At 38.4% G+C, this 19,779-nt stretch overlaps 1 protein-coding gene across 2 annotated transcripts in view; it reads left to right on the top strand.

Moving 5' to 3' along the window:
- LIN54 (lin-54 DREAM MuvB core complex component) overlaps window positions 1-19,779 on the top strand; it is a 61,886-nt gene that overhangs the window by 14,569 nt on the left and 27,538 nt on the right. For both annotated transcript variants that reach the window (XM_068975129.1, XM_068975130.1), the window contains 2 exons: window positions 3,306-3,429; window positions 12,097-12,239. In XM_068975129.1, the coding sequence (XP_068831230.1) occupies window positions 3,306-3,429; window positions 12,097-12,239 (267 nt within the window). The remainder of the gene's footprint in view (window positions 1-3,305; window positions 3,430-12,096; window positions 12,240-19,779) is intronic.

The following is a 19,779-nucleotide window of genomic DNA, read 5'->3' as shown; positions in this document are numbered from 1 at the left end:
AACTGGACTTCAGTCACTTTTCTGCAGGACTGACTGTGCTGTGGAACTTTGGATAGGCTACTTATTTTCTCTGAGTTTTTTACTTTAGCTGTAAGATGGCTATTTGATCATGACGAAACATGTAAGATCAATACTTGGTATGGTTCTCTTAAACACTGAAGATCCTTCAAAATAGTACCCATTGTTAGTATGAGTAGAAACCCAAGCTAGAAGGTTATCAGAACATATGTTAAGTGGTTGCCCATTTTTTGTGTCCAGGGAGGCCTTTCTAGGTCAGCACTATGCTTAGAAATACAGTGATCCATTTAAGACCAGGAAACAAAAATGCATCTCCTGTTTTAAAGAGTTGGCTTTTAGAAAAAAGAAGGCATGAGAACTAAATGCATAAAAGGAAGGGAGGAAGGTTTGGGGAATTATCCACTCTCAGCTGATACTAGAAAAAATGTTTTTGTTATTATGTTGGCAAAATAGAATCTTATTTTTCATGGGCTTTTTATTTAAGAACTTCATACGATTTCTCAGACTATATATATAATTTGCCCATGTTCCTTTTGCCACTGTTAAACACTTAATGTTCTTTGCTTTCTCATTCACAATCATCTCTCACTATCTCTGATTTCCTTTTACTTCTTTTGAGGAGGATCTCTTGAATGAGATCCTGTCACCATCAAGCACCTTGTCCTCAACTTGTCCCTTTAAAAATCAGTTGTGAAACTTGTTTTTACTGGTTTACCAGAGTTTGTCTGGCTTTGGGGATGTGGATGATAGCCATGTTTATAAGATACTGATAATGTAAATCAGAATGTTGTGGGGTTTTTTCCATTTAATAGAGCAGTGTATACATACTGTTTGTAAGACCAGTTTACTTGTACCCACTAGTTTTCTTCTATAATCCCCCAAGTACCAACAATAAAAACAAAAACTGGGGTCTAATTTTTATAACTTCTCTTATTGTTGTTACCTTTATAACATGTGATTCTATTTATTTAAAAAGAACTTCTATTTAAAAAACAAAAAGAAACCACATTTAGAATATTTTTCTTCTTGGCCAGTTATTTTTAGGCAACTCAAATCTTTTCAGCTCATGAGTAGCCTCTAAAGCTCTGAGGCTCAGAAAAAAACAAGCAAAAAGCTACATGCCTATCTGTATCCCTTTTAGGTACCAGAGTGTTTGGTTTAGTATTACATAGTGTGTATGATCGTCTCATTTTTTTTCCCCAGATGGTCCTCAGCATTGTCTTAAGTTTAATTGGATTGAAGCTGTTAGGGAGTGGACAACAGGAAAGGGTGGAAGAAGGAGACCCATCTTGAAAAATGAAGGAAAGAGGTGACAGTTGAAACCAGAGGCAGTAACAGAGATAGTTACACCTAATTACAGATACATAAACCCTTTCCTATGATTCTTCTGCATAGTATGTAAGGATAATAAATAATTAGCAGTCTTGAACAACATAACTCCTTATTAGTTCCTAAATCTGTACAACACAGTGCCCGAAATTACCTGCATGTATTATTCGATTACATATTTGGCAGTCTTATTTGTAAATATCCTTTTCTGATTCATTTTTGTGTTAATCTGTTAATTAGATACGTTTGTTTAAAAATGATCCTTTATGCTCTGTTCTATTTAATAAAACTAAGCTTCTCCTAGGGTAGTTAATAATTCATGATACAAAAAGCAAGGTTCCTTAACAGAACTGGAAATCCTTATTTTCAGCTATGCTCCATTAAAGAAACAAAACCACACGGGCAAGTTAAGATTGTTCGTTTGAATAATTAATGAGCTTTTGGTAGTATTATTTACATTTTTTTCCTTGTTGGTAAGTATTTGTATTGTTGTGTGATTGTGAAAATCAGTTAAAAATGGGGAAATACTTTAAGTTCCCAAACTGTAGCTAAGATTATTTTTTGCAAGATACAGATTTCCAAAAATATCAGGACCTCTGCCTCTTGAGATTCTTAATACTAAGTCAATAGACAACCTATTCTAACTTACTTTAGAGTTCTAGGCCTGTAAATACACTTGGGAAATATTTTCCCTTTATGTCTCTCAAATTGCATCAGTTTTGTAAAGTACAATTATGGATTTATTTGGGTATGTCAGAGTTTTGCAGTCTGGATATTTTTTAATATGTAGTTGTAGATCTCTCTGGTTTGTTTTTTTAAAGGTGGTTTGTATTTCCTGTACATTTTGTTTTGTCAGTAATGTGTTCTGAGTGTAAGGAAGTAATTTATTCTAGATGGAAGAAGATATGTTTTTAAGTTTATAGAGTACAGAGCTGATGTTTACCTGGTTCTGTGATCAGTTGCAGCTTCTAGTATGTTTTGTAATTTAAGTTGGTCATGTTTGTTCATTTTGAGTTATTATTTCCAATAATAGTACTTTCAGGGCCTCAATTTTCATATCTGCCAAAGGTAAAGTTAATATTTAATGTCCTTCCTGCTGTGAAAATTTGTGATTTTTGTCATTGCTAAATTTCTGCTTCTGGCTTTTAGAAAAAGCTTTTCTTTGCATACATTGATAATTTAAATATAAAAACATCAGTCATTCTACATTCCTTGACTTGTGAAGAATTTTAGTTCAGGGCAACAATGTACCATGTATTATGTAAAATCAGAGGTGAATAAAACATAGACTCTCCCTTCAAAGAATTTATAGTCTAGTAAACTATAGTAAATCATATTTTAGTCAATAATATTTCAGAGGCTTCACCTTCAGAATAGTCTTTGTTTTGCCAAACATATCTCTTTGTATCCTAAGGCATTAACTTGTGCAGTTCTTTATCTGCCCCTGATACATAGATCTAAAGTTGAAGATGAAGTCATAAGCCTATCTTTAATGTGTGTTTATATTTTGCTTCCAGGGGCCAATGAGATTATATTTACAGATGTCTTTATCATTTGCACTATGCTTTCTTAATGTATTCTACTCCATCTTTTATTATTGAATAATTTGTTATTTGGAAAAGAATACTGCTATGCCATTTTTTAGTTTCATTATTATTTAACATTTATTTTAAACATTATTTTTAAAAATTAATTTGGTTTTCATGATATGCATATGTCTCAGAGACTAAGATAAGGATTTGAAATAAAATTCAAAGGTATTATTACATAATGGCTTAAGGATGTGATATTAGTATTTGGGTGAATGGCTGCATTTTGAATGTTTTTAATATTAATACTGAGATGTTTTTGTTAAATGAGCTGGTTTCACATGTACTTCTGTATATCAGTCTTGTCTAATTTTGATTGAGTAGGTGTTTTATAGAAAAATGGTTTTCATAGTTATTTATATATTTCAGATTGCTAAGAAGCCTCGAACACCAACCTCTGGTCCAGTAATCACGAAGCTGATCTTTGCAAAACCAATTAATAGTAAAGCAGTTACAGGACAGACAACTCAAGTATCACCACCAGTCATTGCAGGTTATATTTCTTTATAGTTTGTTAAGCTTTCCTTTCCTTTTAGTTTTAAAAAAGGCTGTTCCACCACCTTGAAATGTTTCAGTGTTTATTACTATAAATCACACTGGTTAACGAGATACATTACACTTGTTAAATGTGTGCTTTAAGCGAAACGCCTCATCTCAAAATCAGTCCATCGCTTCGTGTCCTTAGTTTTTGGTATACCTTTGGGAGAAGTGACGCCTCAAACTCTGATCATACCAGCTAACATTTGCATAATGTTTGCTGTGGGCCCCATGCTGTTCTTAGCTCTTCACAAAGAGTGATGTATTTAATTCTCTGGCAATCCTACGGGATAGGTTCGAGTAACATCCCCATTTTGCCAGTATGGGAACAGGCACTCAACTAGTAAATGGCCAAGTTGGAATTTGAATCCAGGCAGTTTGTCTTCAGAGCACATGCAAAGTCTAGTAAGTTTAAAGTAGTATATGTAATTGTATAGTATTTCATGGTTTCTGTTTGAATTTTTGGTTTCAGTGTTTTAATATTTTCAGTATGCAGTTGTCTGTGAAACAAAAAATTGTCGTGACAATAATAATTACTTCAGTGCGAACAGCATTTTAGTTGATTACTTTTACCAGCAAATTCTTTAGTGTGGCCCAATTCTTTTATTATATACATTAAAATTTGTCATCACCAATAAAACCTCCAAAATCTTGATTTTTGAGTATTTCATTCTCTTTATTGTTCTAATTCATCTGCCTTTGGACTTCCAATCTGGCAATTCTTTCACTTTGAAATCTCTGATCTATTAATTCTTCCACTCATTAATAACAAATTCTTTCCTGTCCTTAAATTCATCTCTATTCAACACAGAGTTCATAGCCCATCATTATTGCTCCCTGAAAACACCATTGATTTTCTTTTCACTGTCTTTCCATACTGGCCCAGCTCTCTTATTTCTTCTTGACTGGCAGGTACCTCAGTGCTTCTAGAGAATATTACACAGCCATGGTACAGCCCCAAGCACTGTAGCCCAAGGGTGCCCAGGGAGTTTCTCAGGCAAGAATACTCGAACTGGTGGCGGTTTCCTGCTCCAGGCCACAGCGGCTGGTGTTTAATTCAGAGCTACGCTAACACTGCTCCTTTCACCATTTAGGAGTTCATTTCTACTTTCCATTGTGCTAAGAGCTTATGGAAGCACCTCTGGGTGGTAGACTTTGACTAGAGACTTTCAAATGCTAATTACCTATTTCTACAATATGTATTTTTTATGAAGGTACTGCAAATGTTAACAAACCATCCCTGGGATATGTATTAAAGCCACCTAGTACTGTCTTTCCCTGTTGACTGAGATGGTAAAGAAAGAGTACAGAAAACCTGGGTTTGATCCCTGGGTCAGGAAGATCCTCCGGAGGAGGAAATGGCAATCCACTCAAGTATTCTTGCCTGGAGAATTCCATGGACAGAGGAGCCTAGCGGGCTACAGTCCGTGGGGTCACAAGGAGTCGGATACGACTGAGCAACTAAGCATTTTTATAACAGTAGGCAACTCTGAAGTCAGTGGCAAAGACTTAATCATTTTCCCGAGGCTTTGAATTATTTGCAGGGAGGCTTCTCTTTTGTAGCAAGTGAGAAAAGGCCTGGGGAGGTGGTTGTTAGAGGACAGTGTTGAGTAAATTCTCCTTTTGTTCTTTTTCTTTTGGTCTTCGGTAGAGATTTGGGGTTATACAGGATGCTGTGTCTTGAGGGCTGTCATGGGAGCTAGGTATAGTCCCAGAGGAAAAATTGGAAAGGGTTTAGGTTTAGAGCTGCCTCAGGAACTGGGCTTCAGTTGGCTGAAAATGAGTAAGGCTTGGGTATACTGGTGATAAAGGGACCACCAGACCCTTGGAAGGTAAGGTGGGTGGAAGTGGTTAACGAGGAGGACTGTCTCAGTGTAAAGTTCTTTACTATTTTTGAGTTTCAGAGCATCCCTTAAAGCTTTTAATCACAAGTGGGGCAGGGGGAGTTGTATGCTAAATAATTGTGGTTTTTCAGAAGTGTATCTGAGTGAATATTTGGTAATGTCAAGATTGTACCTCTCACATTTGACTGTAATGGATGTCATTGCTGGGTCTTTGGGTTATTTACAGTGTGTTCCACACTAATCATAGCTTCACCTTTTAATTACAGACATTAACCCTCCCAAAATGCATAGGGACAGACTTCTGTTAAATTTCACTAGGGTTAAGTTCAGTTTGGAGGGATAATTTCAACTGGTAACTAGTAGTTCATAGCTTTTAAAATTCATGTAAGCCAAATTTAAACCACCAAAATAGCTCTCCTGTTGAACTGTCTTATCGAGGCAATTCCATTGTCTTTAAGTTGTAGCTAATGATCTTTCACTGGAGAAGGCAATGACAACCCACTCCAGTACTCTTGCCTGGAAAATCCCATGGACGGAGGAGCCTGGTAGGCTGCAGTCCATGAGGTCGCTAAGAGTCTGAGCGACTTCACTTTCACTTTTCACTTTCATGCATTGGAGAAGGAAATGGCAACCCACTCTGGTATTCTTGCCTGGAGAATCCCAGGGACAGAGGAGCCTAGTGGGCTGCCATCTATGGGTTCGCACAGAGTCAGACACAACTGAAGTGACTTAGCAGCAGCAATCATCTTTCAAACTACATTTAGACTGCTTTTTAAGATTTTTGGGCTTCTCTTGGAAGATGAATATCATTTTTCTTTCAGTCAAGATGAACTTAATGTTTATAGAATTGACTTTTCTAAAATGCTGATCTTGTCACTCTTTGCTTAAAATTTCCTTGGTCACATCCATTTCTTTTCCATTTCCTGGCCTTATATCATCAGGAATAGGTTCAAATGCCAGAGCTCACTTAGCATTAAAGTCATTTATTATCTAATATATACCTTTTTCATTTTCACCTTCTGTTAGCTCCAGGCCTATTGATGTAACTTATTTCTAAGAGGTCATCAAATTGACCATGTTCTCTTAGAACTTAGGCTCTTGGCAATGTTGGGTTTACCAGAAATGATTGTTGTTTTTGCTTCCCTCATGGCTAAGTCATCCATTTTATCTTTGGATTATCTCCACTGTCTTGTAATTTTTTGATCCTTAGGTTAGCAAGGTACTCTTTCTCTGACCATCTCCTATGTATTTCCATAAAACTTGGTTCTACCTACCAAGTACTTGAATACTTCTGTTACATTTCACAGTGACTTCTAGTGTTTGCGTTAGTCTTAATGTATTGTAAAACTTGATTTCTTACCTGTCTGTCTCCCCTACTACACTTAAGATTTCTCTCAATAGTAGTTTTAGATTTTGTTTGCCATTTAATTTTTTTTTAATTATTTTTTAAAATTGTGATAAATATGCATAATATGAAATTGACCATTTTAACCATTGGTGGCTTTAAGTATATTCATGCTGTTATGCAACCATCACCACTCTCTAGGACTTTTCATGTTGCAAAACTAAATCTCTGTATCCATTAAACTACAACTTCTCAATTTCTTCCTTCTCCCAGCCCCTAGCAGAGACTTTCTGTCTCTATCAATCTGACTTTTCTGTGTATCTTGTATAGGTGGAATCAGACAGTGTTTATCCTTTTATGACTAGCTTTTTATGAGTCTCTGGCACCTACAGTTTCTGGCACATGTGTTCAGTGAATGTGTATTGTTGAGTGAATGTGTATATCGTGGAGGCAGTGTGGTGTGGTATGTTGGAGGAGCTATTTGGAGGCTTGGGTTTTGGTCATGGTTCTTCTATTAATTTTCTCCCTGATCTTGGGGGTAAATATATTTTCTGTTCCTCTTATTTCTTTCTATAAAACGTTGATCATTTTATAGAACTATTGTATAGTTCTATAAAATAGAATAATATAGAATATTATAACCCATCACTTCACGTGACTTTTGAGATGGTTAAATGAGGTACAGAGGTCCTCATTGTCAGAGCTCCCAAGGTAACAAGTTGCTATATTAGAGTAAACTTCATCAGTGTTAAAATATTTGATAATGAATTAATCTCTTTAGAATTAGTCCTGGCTCAGGTAAGCTAGCTCCTGCCCCAAGCCTGTCCTGTCTGTAGCTTTTTGGATTATGTCTCTTGTTTCTTTGAGAATACCTGACAGCAGAGTGTGAAATGCCTTACAAATGGATTTCATAGTGAGACTGTGACTTGTATACGTTTGTGTGTCTCTATGAAGAGCCAAGGATACATGGGGATTTGGACATTATTCAGGAGAAATGCTATCTGGGTGAAAAAAAAGTAGCCCTTCAAAAGAGAGTAATTTGAATTTTAAAGGATGTAGAGGGTTCTTGGGAAAATTGATGAAATCCTGAGATATTTTTTCAGAAATCATCTTCTGTGTCATCATCTCCCCATCAAATAGGATGTGTCATTGTGCTGTCATATTAATTTTCCGAAGAATCCTCTCTCCCTCAAATTCAACACTTTATTCTAAGAGACAGTATAGTTGAAATTATAAACAGAATTTTTATGAAATATTACCCAATAACTTTTAGAGGTTTTTGTTGTTGTTAATTACAATGACATTTTTGTCCTTATTTTAAATGTAATACACTTTAAGTGGCCTTTTCTTTTCTTTTGATGTACTTACCCAATTTTCATTTTAATTTTTAAAATTTTACAAAATACTTTAACCAACCATAATCACATTTTATTACTTATAACAACCTTCTGACTTACTATTATTCCTTTGACAGATGATAGAATGCTTAAGGTCACATTGTTTTTATTTTTTAATATTTATTTTTAATTGATTGATGACTGCTTTATGATGTTGGTTTGATTTCTGTCATATGTCAACATGAATTAACCATAGGTGTACATATGTCCCCTCCGTTTTGAATCTCCCTTCCACCTCCCGTGCAGTCCCACCCCTCTAGGTTATCTCAGAGTAAGTGGCATTTTTTGGTACCAGTTATCCTCAGGAATTGGAGATTTTATATATATATGTTTTCTGAAATGTATGTAATGCTTAACAAGAAATTATAGTAATAGTCATTAAAATGAGCATTTTATGAAAACGTGTCTTTATTGGTAGTTGTTTTTTTTTTTCTTAAAATAATGATTGCTGGGGCTTCAGGCTTATCCCACAGGTATTAGTTTTGGAAATCAGAACAGATAAACATGTTACTTGAGGCAGGCTCCATGCTTGAGGGTGGCCTTCTAAAAATATTTGATACAGATTGATTTAGTTTCTATAGAATTGACTTATTTAGTTATGATGTCAGTCAGTTCCGTCACTAAGTCATGTCTCACTCTTTGTGACCCCATGGACTGCAGCACGCCAGGCTTCACTGTCCTTCACCATCTCCCAGAGCTTGCTCAGACTCGTGTCCAGCAAGTCAGTGATGCCATCCAACCATCTCATCCTCTGTCATCTCCTTCTCCTCCTGCCTTTGATCTTTCCCAGCATCAGGGTCTTTTCCAATGAGTCAGTTCTTTTCCAATGAGTCAGTTCTATTGTATTGGAGCTTCAGCTTCAGCATCAGTCCTTCCAATGAATATTCAAGGTTGATTTCCTTTAGGATTGACTTGTTTGATCCAAGAGACTCTCAAGAGTCTTCTCCAGCACCACAGTTCAAAAGCATCAATTCTTCCGCACTCTGCTTTCTTTATAGTCCAGCTCTCACATCCATACATGACTACCCGAAAAACCATGTTTTTGACTAGACGGACTTCTGTTGGCAAAGTAATGTCTCTGCTTTTTAATAAGCTGTCTAGGTTGGTCATAGCTTTTCTTCCAAGGAGCAAGCGTCTTTTAATTTCATCGCTGCAGTCACCATCTGCAGTGATTTTGGAGCCCAAGGAAAGAGAGTCTCTCAGTTTCCATTGTTTCCCCATCTGTTTGCCAGGAAGTGATGGGACCAGATGCCTTAATCTTAGTTTTCTGCATGTTGAGTTTTAAGCCAGCTTTTTCATTCTCTTTCACTTTCATCAAGAGGCTCTTTGATTCCTCTTCACTTTCTGCCATAAGGGTGATGTCATCTGCATATCTGAGGTTATTGATATTTCTCCCAGCAATCTTGGTTCCAGCTTGTACTTCATCCAGCCCAACATTTCTCATGATGTACTCTGCATATAAGTTAAATAAACAGGGTGACAATATACAGCTCTGATGTTCTCCTTTCCCAGTTTGGAACCAGTGCATTGTTCTATGTCAGGTTCTAACTTGCTTCTTGACCTGTGTACAGATTTCTCAGGAGGCAGGTAAGGTGGTCTGGTATTCCTGTCTCTTTAAGAATTTTCCGCAGTTTGTTGTGATCCATACAGTCAAAGGGGTTTTGGTAGGGTTTGCTGCTGCTGCTGCTAAGTCGCTTCAGTTGTGTCTGACTCTGTGCGACCCCAAAGACAGCAGCCCACCAGGCTCCCCTGTCCCTGAGATTCTCCAGACAAGAACACTGGAGTGGGTTGCCATTTCTTTCTCCAATGCATGAAAGTGAAGTCACTCAGTTGTGTCCGACTCCTAGCAACCCCATGGACTGCAGCCCACTGGGCTCCTCTGTCCATGGGATTTTCCAGGCAAGAGTACTGGAGTGGGTTGCCATTGCCTTCTCCGGGTAGGGTTTGCTAGGATTTTTTGTTGTTGTTGTTGTTGTTGTTGTTCAGCTTAGCTATGACGGAAGTCAGGCTAGAAAAACCCTAGCAAAACTCTCAGCTAAAATTCACTAAGGAGTATGGCTGTAATATAAAATGTAATTATGAAGTAAAAGGAATTTTTAAAAATATATTTAAAATAATTTAAAATTCATAAATGCCTGGTAAAATTTAACTCGTTAAAAAAATTTTTTTTAAATAACTCATTTGTAAAAAATTGCTATTAGTAATAGCCCTGAAACTCTTAACGTGATAGTTTTCTGTTAAGTCCCATCTTTTTTCTTCCTCTTTCCTTCTCTTTCATCTTTAACTAATAGTTGTTGTTTTGTTGTTCAGTACTGCTCTGAGTCACGTTCGGCTCTGCAACCCCATGGACTACAGCATACCAGGCTTCTTTGGCTGTCCTTCATGGTCTCCTGGAGTTTGCTCAGACTCATGTCCATTGAGTCAGTGGTGCCACTGAATCACCTCATTCTCTGTTGCCACCTTCTTCTCCTGCCCTCAAATCTTTCCCAACATCAGGGTCTTTTCTAATGAGTCGGCTCTTCACATCAGGTGGCCAGAGTATTGGAGCTTCAGCATTATTCCTTCCAATAAATATTCAGAGTTGATTTCCTTTAGAATTGACTGGTTTGATCTCCTTGCTGTCCAAAATCATAGCATCTAAAGGGATCTTGGAGATAATTTAGTTATCTACCCTCTGTTTCTTGAGTGCTTGAGTTTCCTCTTTAGCCAGTAGATTTGATTATCCAGCATCTGTTTCATACAGCTTCAGTGAGTAGGAACTCACTCATATTAGAACAGTCATTTCAACTGGAAATTTTTTCTGGAAGTTCTTCCTTACTGATAGACTGAAAATTCTCTGTTCCTGTATATTAGTGCTATGCACCTCGATGGTTCTGATCCTTTAGCCTGACAACCTTGGTTTTTCTGCCATAATAAACAGTCTAAATCTCAGAAGATAAAGAAGTTTTCTTTTAGATTTTTACTTCAGGGTTATCTACATGTCTGTTGTGGGTTCGGAAGTGGTGGGTCTTATCATGAAGGTCACTCAAGGACCCAGGCTGACAGAGGAACCACCATCTCAGCTGTGGAAGAAGAGAGAGCCTGGCAAGGTCTTGCATAGGCAGTAAATGATACACATCACTTCTGCTCAGTCTGTTGGTCAGAACTAGTCATATGGCCCCAGTCTCACCACAGGGAAGAGATGGGGGTAGGAAGGGCAGTCCTACTGTGTGCCCAGGATGGTGGGGGCACCAGAAGGGTAAATGGCACCATCGCTCAGTCTTTGAGGAATTTGGAGGAGTTGTCATGTCTTTGTAATCCTCTCCTACCCAGGATAAAAATTCCTAATATTTCAACTCCTCATCTGATTTCCAGTTCCATTAGCCATCCAGACACAGTGTAGTTTTTCTGTGTTGTTCCGAAAGTGTATTTCCAGACTGTTCAAGTTAGCCCAGTAACTGTCTGTTTTATAGATGTGGACTTAGATCGTATGCTGGGGTTTAAGTTCAAACAGGAAGAAGCTGAGGTAGAGAACAGAGACTGAAGCTTTAAGACTTGGATTCACGTCCTGACTTTGGGAACCCCTTTCACAGGACACACTGCATACTTGTTCTGAGCCCATTTTCTGATAGGTATCACTTAACAGTATTATTGATGAGGCCTGTCTCTGGTGGCCCAGTGCTTGGGGCTCAGTGCTTTCACTGCAAGGGTGTGACTTCACTCCCTAGTTGGAGAACTGAGATCCCAAGAGCGGGCAGAAAAACCCCCACAAAACAGTTTTGATGAGAATGTGAGCAGAGGTTTTTTGTGGACTTTCCTAAGGTGGTATTAAGATGCTCAGTGCTACTAAAAAGCATTGTTTGTTTCTTTCTGTCTAGGTCCATCATAGTTCAGTAGGTTCACCATGGTTCATTAGACCTCCTTACGTGTTTCAGTTCATTTGTGGCTATATGTGAAGTGTTGAGCATATGTACTGCAGTGGGTGTAAATCATCACCACATTCGTTTTGATACGATTATTGAAAAAAGTCAAACTGACGCGCTGCCTCTCATTTGCAGGTAGGGTTCTTTCACAGTCTACTCCGGGGACTCCATCAAAGACCATAACAATATCTGAAAGTGGTGTTATTGGATCAACTTTAAATTCTACAACACAGACACCAAATAAAATAGCCATCTCACCTTTGAAATCGCCAAATAAGGTAAAAAAAAAAAAAGAATTAGCCACAAATGTCAAGTATTGTGGTTAATGACTTTATTTATATTCCCAAACAATTAATAGGTATTTGGTGAATACCAGATTTAGTAATCAAGAATGTGTGACAGATAAAAAGCTTAATTCTAAACGCATAGTAACACAGTAGTCATTTTGCATGCTAAGATGCTTTCCATGGCCCATGTGTGTGTGGGTACAACATAAATCTTTTGAATGAAGTATTCTATGTAAGTATGTGATTCCTCTTCAGTTTATATTTGTGCACAATTATTTTCCTTGGGTCAGTCACATACATAGTGACTCTAAAATGCTAAATGCAGGCTTTTTGAAAATAGGATATTGATGTCTTCTGCTTAAGCTGTCCTTGATTTTGTAGAGAGCTAAGATTTTGCTGGGTAACAGAGCACCCAGAGTATGAGCAGTCGCCATCAAATGCTGGTTACCATATTACTGGGTTAACACAGTCCATGCAAAGCATTTGAAAACTTGTCATAATTTGTTTTCATTTTAACAGTGTGAAGTACCTATCATTTTAGATGAAGTAGGTAGTCTTAGCTCAGTTTCCTAAAACGTACAGATGTCATACAGCGCAGCATTTTGAAAAAAGTATATTTGAATGGATATGTTCAAGGGAAAAGCCAGGAATCTATTCTGTAAGGTGCCACCCTTGGGATTCCGGAAATACACTACCATTTGTACCTGCCTTTTCCCTTAACTTGTTACATTGTTCATGAATAGAATGAACATTAAATGTTTGCCTTACATGTTTAAAAAGTCTAACTGTTGGCTTCTGTTTCAGTAAGACTTGACTATAAGGTATAAATATGGTATCTATTACAGTTTATTAAAATGATCTCCTACCTGCATAATAACACAGATAATTATTTGCTTAAATGGAATGAATTTAACAGAAGTTTTGAGTGCTCACTGTGTGTTCTTCATAGTGATACGCTAGGCATAAAAACATAGATCAGCTTTAAGTTTCAGGTAGCTCAGTAGGCAAGTTAGTCTTAAAAGTTAAAAAATACTCTACAGGATTGTCACGGTTACAAGTGGATTGATGAGCCCTGCTGTATGTGTCAGGGGTTTTTGTACAAAGGCTGCTGTTCCTGAAAGGTCTTAACCTTAAAGGTGGTTTGGGCCTTGGCTGTGCGTGGATTGAGGTAACACTTTACATGAAAGCGTAAAAGCACGGCCCATGTATAAATGTAGTGTAAGGGAGCTACATTGCTTTGGTAGTGTGGAAGCTGAGGGTGCTAAGGTTGGAAGCAAGGTTTCGCTGCCCTCAGGGGAGTTTGGATTTTACTGTTCTTAAAGACTTGCTGTGACTTCCCATTGCTTCTAGGACAATGGTGCTCAACCTTGTCTGCACATTAGAGTCATCTGGGGAGTTCTGATAAAAACCAAGGCCTGGTTCTTATCCCTAGGGCCTCTGTTTTAATTGGCCTGGAGTTAGGCCTGGTATCAGGAATTTTTACAGTACGTGATTCTGAAGGGGCAGCCTAGATTGAAAACAACTGCTGTGGGATAATATAAAATTTGCATTTTTAAAAAGATGACTCTGTAGCATAATGAAAGATAGTTTGGAAGAAGTTAAGCCTGGATTCTAGAAGAGACCAGGTAGGTGAGTTATTCTCAATCTTGGCTGTACTTGCGAAGCGCCTGGGGACCTCTTGGAAAACCTCATGGCTGGCCTCTGTCTGATCCATTTAAATCAGTCTCTGGGCTGGGGCCTAGGTATTAAAAATAATATTTAAAAAATTTAAGGTGTAGGCCATACAACACTGTAAAGCAATTATACTCAAATTTAAAAATAATAATAAAGTATAGGCCAGGGTAGAGAATCATTAAATTAGATTATTATAGTACTTCAGATTCAAGCTAGATTAGTAGCTCAAGGGCCAGGGAGAAGCGATGTGTATAAGACATAATGACTGGATGCCAGGGTGTTCGGAAGAGGGAGACTCTGGGGGATGACTCCTAGATTCCTAACTTGAGTAACAAGGGTAGGTGGTGGCACTGTGGACTGGTATATGGGCTGTATCTGATAGCATACAAGTAAGAACTTGCTTTATTTTCCTTTTATCCTTGACTGTAGCCCCGTAGAATCTTCCTTCTCTGCCTCTTTGACAAGACATCATTTTTACTATAAGAATGAGCCTTATTGTGATGGTTAAATTCAAAGGCATGAAAAGTCCACTCCAAATCTCACATCCAGTTGAATGGAGGTAACTTACATCTGACCATGACCCTGCAGGGTCCATGCAGTGGAGGGGCATTGTGCTTTACTTCACTCTTCCATTTCCTGCCTCTTTCTCTGCTTGACTTCTGATTGGCAGGCAGGTTAGAAGAGAAAGGACAGAGTTGTACGTGACTGGGACTGTTGTATTCCGGCTGCCAGTCCCCTCTGTGGCAGGTGTCCAAGTGTGGCCTTTAGCGTTGTGCATTTAGGATGGTTTCTGCAGGCCCCGTGGTGTGCGCACGTTGCCCAGGTTGTTCCTGTCTGGAACACACCCCAGCGGCCTTTGGCAGTCTTCTCGCTCTGTCTTCCTCCTGTAACCCACCTACAGCCTGTTACTGCTGAGTATCCTTCCTCGAGATGGCACCTGTCTTTGGCCTAGCACATGGTTTATCCCTTCTACAACATCTCTTTGGCTAATGGGAGACCTATAGAACCCAGTGGTAGAAACATAGCTCATCTAACTGTGGTCCTCTGTGTCCTTGCTCTGCTGTTTTGAAGCTCCTTCCAGCCTCTTTTCACAAAATCACTCATTTATTGATTGATTTTACCTTTGGCTATGCTCGCCAGCTTTCTCTAGCTATGGTGAGCAGAGACTGTTCTTCACCGCAGTGAGCGGACTTCTCATTGCTGTGGCTTCTCTTTTGCAGAGCACAGACTCTGGACACACAGTCTTCAGTAGTTGGAGCTCATGGGCTCAGTAGTTGTGGCTTTTGGGCTTAGTTGCACCAAGGCATGAGGGATCTTCCTGGACCAGGGGTCAAACCCATATCCCCCTGCATTGGCAGGCAGATTCTTATCTACTGTACCACCAGGGAAGTCCCTCCATCTAACCTCTTGCTTTTTACAGGCTGGGACCCCTGTTCACATAAGGCCTAAATTCCTGGGGATGTATGTCAGGTCCTTCTGGTGGCTAGACCCAAATGGGCTTAAGAGTTCCTTTATCTCAGTATATCGCCAGCCAAAGATTGAGATGTCAAGTTTCCCAGTCTGTCCCAGAGATTTTCTGGGGGAACCCCTGCCCTTGTTCTCCCTAAGGTGTAAAGCCCTAGCGTTATCTGTGTTTATGAATTCACTTCTGTTTCTAGTCTGTTTTGTTTCATTTTCGATAGGCAGCAGGTGGATAATAGGGGTACTGTCTTTTAGCAACTCACTCTGGCATGGATGGTTTGTTCTTTTTAGAGAATAGGGGAGTTTATCATTTGTCGTTCTCATCTTTGAAGGTTTCACTGGAGCCACATTTTAAGACAGGAGAGAACTCTCATTATCCCTTTATCCTAGAGAGGAAATACAGAAGGAATAGCCGGTTTGGGCAAACAGATACTGTTTAGCTCTTGGAGCTGTTTGTCATTGAAGTGCCCACTGCCTGTCTAAAGGAGGATGTCCATCAGGAAGCTGAATGTAGGTGGTGGCTAAAGCTGTGCGTATGGATGAAGTCCGTCAGGGAGCAGGAGGTTGTGTGTGGAGTGAAAAGAAAGGCAGGGCTGAACCACAGAATATTAAGAGTGGGCAGAAGAAAAGAAGCCAATGGATGAGAAGGAGTAAGAGAGGTAGCATGAGAAACTTAAAGAAGTGGGAAGGGAAGAGGGTCTCAAATTTCAAATGTTAAGAAGAATCAATCAATTAAGAAAAAGACTAAAAAATCAGGATTTGCTGGAGATGTCCTTGCTCTCCCCTTAATCGAAGGTGGTCAAAAGAAACCTCAAACACCCATCCTTCCTTCCCTGCCAGCACTCACAATCTGACGATCATCTTCCTTGAATCTGCCAGGACTTCTCTCATGATTTATTCCTGTTTATATGGTACTGGCTATCATCAAAAGAGCCAGACTCCTCGATTACCTTTTCTTTCTCACATCTGATCTCCTTGAAGTCATCAGTATCTTCTGTCCCCTTACCTGCTGCTGTTGCTAAGTCGCTTCAGTCGTGTCTGACTCTGCGACCCCATAGACGGCCTCCCACCAGGCTCCCCCATCCCTGGGATTCTCCAGGCAAGAACACTGAAGTGGGTTGCCATTTTCTTCTCCAGTGCATGAAAGTGAAAAGTGAAAGTGAAGTCGCCTAGTCGAGTCTGACTCTTCGTGACCCCATTGACTGCAGCCTACCAGGCTCCTCCGTCCATGGGCTTTTCCAGGCAAGAACACTGGAGTGGGGTGCCATTGCCTTCTCTGCCTTACCCGCTACCCACCCCCTTACCCACTACCCACCCTCAACTCTTGAAACCCTACCACCATACCCTATCTGGGGTTCACGAGCAAAATAATCCCCTAAGCCCTCAACCTCTTCATCGAAGATTCCTTTATCTTTTTCTCTAACGGATACCTGACTCTTCCTGATGGCACTGTTTCCCCTGCAGACCTCTTGAGTGCGGTCTGTGATTCCACCCCGCCATCGAGCCTGGAAGGGGGGACCTATTATGTGAGATGTGTGTTTTGTTCCTGTTCTCTTCTTTTTAAAGTGCATGCATGCATGCTAAGTCACTTCAGTCATGTCCAACTCTTTGCGATCCCGTGGGCTGTATCCTGCCAGACTCCTCTGTCCATGAATCCTGGGATTCTCCAGACAAGAATACTGGAGTGGGTTGCCATTCCCTTCTTCAGGAGATCTTCCTGACCCAGGGGTCAAACCTGTGTTGCTTACTTCTCTTGAGTTGGCAGGTGAGTTCTTTACCATTACCACTACGCCAAAAATGGGTGTGTATCTCAATTTTAAAGCTTCTTGGACCTCTGATTTATTGTCTTTTGTTTTGGAAAACTTTGGACTATATCTCTTGAACTCTTTCTTCTGCCTCATTTTTTCTTTCTCTTCATTCTAGGACTCTGGTTTCAAAAGGGCTAGACTGAGATCGTTCCAAAGCTCTTGGATGCTCTGTTCTGCTCCCTCCCCGCTTTTTCTTTGTTTCACTTGGGGTCATTTCTGTTGACCTGTCATCAAATTAATTGATTCTTTCCTCAGTTGTGTGGAATCTACTTAAGGGCCCACTGAAGGACTTCTTCATCCCTGATAATTATGTTTATCGTATTTCTGTCATTTCCATTTGGCTCTTTTTTATAGTTTCTGTCTCCCTACTGACATTCCCCTCTGTTCATTGTGTGTTGTTTTCCTTTCCTGCTAGGCCAGTTAACATTTTGATCATAGTTATTTTAAAGTCCTTATCTGATGGTTGCAGCATTCAGGTTATCTTTAAGTCTGGCTTTCATTTTAGAATGCCATCTGGGCCCTTTTTTTTTTTTTTTTAACAAAGCTTATACATCTAGAATGGGGAAACTATTCTATTAAAGGTGAATAACTTAGCACAAGCACTGAAGCTGGGTTGTTGATTCTTAACAAACCTGATTAGAAAGACTTCAGGACAGTTAAATTTTTGGATACCTGAAGTTCAGAAAATAAATATTTGTAGAGTTTAGGTCCTGGAAAATTGGATCAAAGAAACAAGGTTTAGAAACCTCAAAACCCTTTCTTTCTCACTAATTTGGTCTTATAAGTAAATATTCTTAAAATGTAAGGCCTGGTCACCCTTTACCTGATGTTGATGGATGGGTTCTTTTTTTTCTTTTTTCCCCTGACTGTCTTTATAATGAACACAAATACATTTTCAAAATATCCTGCTCTTTACCTTTAAAAGTCTCTGGAAGTTATCCTGGACATCGTTGAAACTACCTTATTCACACTCTTGTCGGTTTTTCTCTCCTACCCAGTGGAGTGCTCCTCTTTTTTGGCCTTATTTGGCAAACAGGGAAGATCTGTTGGTAATTGAATCATCACATAGCCATTTAGGATGCAGAATGTACTTCAGTCCCAGGGGAGGAATTTCAGAGCATAAGCTGTGTACAAATGAAAAGTTTCTTATTCCTCTGAAATCTATGACCAGTACAACTTCTTGAACTCTTTCTACTTCTGAGTCTTCTAGCATGGGTAGAATTCTGTAAAGCTTCTTCTATAATTAAACTCTGAACTCATCATTTATTTACCCATCCTTCTCCCCATTAATCATCTTATTTTTAAAATGCATTTCAAAGTAAGTTGCATATATTCAGTATACTTCTCCCCCCATATTCCAAGTATACCATTAACTAGAATTCTCTGTTTAGAGGGTTTTCTTTTTCATTTTGAGAAAAATTTCACATATACTGAAATATGCAAATCTTAAAGGTACAAATATGCAGATCTTAAACATTCAGATATTTTCAGCTTAAATGTATACATCTATACAACAAAAACATCCTCTGTGAAGATAAAGAACGTTATCACCACCATAAGAAGTTAATAATTAAAAAAATGTTTTTTCCTATTTCTGAACATATTACGGTAAACAGTGCACCTGTCATTTGGTAGGTTTTGGTCATATTTCCTAGAAACTGATAAAACAAATGACTGCAGATTATTAAAAATTAGTTTGCTAGTACTTCAGATAGTTTCCAGTATTTTTTCCCCACTAAATTGAAGGAGGACATAAGTAAGTTTATAGATAATTAGAAATAATTTTTGATGGTAGAATACAATGTGATTTGGGGTATAAAACTCAGAAGAATTCTAAGTATTAATGTATATTATTATAATAAATATCTTTGTTCATATATAGATTTATGAAAATAATGTTTTTCAGTGTTTATTTAAAAATAGGAATAGAATTGATGCTGAACTCTCACTCTAGTGATATATAATATACATTTATGGATACAGGAAGTAATCTTTTAAAATGAGTCCCATCATCTTATGGAGCAATGCATTCCAATAAAATTATTATATTGTAATAATCACAATTTGTAATATATTTGTTGTTTTCAATGTATACAATAACTGTATTATGAACTCAGTCAAGACAAAATTATTTAACACATAGAGATTTATGTAACAGGTAATGTGTGTGTTCAGTCATGTCTGACTCTTTGCAACCCCTTGGACTGTATCCCGCCAGGCTCCTCTGTTCATGGGATTCTCCAGGCAAGAATACTGGAGTGGGTTACCATTCCCCTCTCCAACATCAGGGTGATACAAAATGTTTTTAAATTTTCAGTTTATATATACACCTTTTTGTTTCAGAGAATTATGATAAAAGAATTTCAAGGGTAAAAATGTTACACTAGAATAAAATTTTTAGAGGATATGGAATTCAGAGACAAGTTCATAGAGGAAAAGGAATAATGTAAATTTCTGACTGCTGAAGAGTTCTTGATTTATATTTTAAAAAGTGTAATAGATACTGGTGAGTATCAAATCACTATGTTGATTTGATTCCATTGAATACATTTTAAAAAGTAATGTGACAGTTTTATTTCTTTAAGTGC

The sequence above is a fragment of the Capricornis sumatraensis genome, chromosome 7 (assembly GCF_032405125.1).
Source record: "Capricornis sumatraensis isolate serow.1 chromosome 7, serow.2, whole genome shotgun sequence".
Taxonomy (NCBI): Eukaryota; Metazoa; Chordata; class Mammalia; order Artiodactyla; family Bovidae; genus Capricornis; species Capricornis sumatraensis.
Note: the sequence above shows the minus strand (reverse complement) of the source record. Positions and strands in the feature narration are given on the sequence as shown.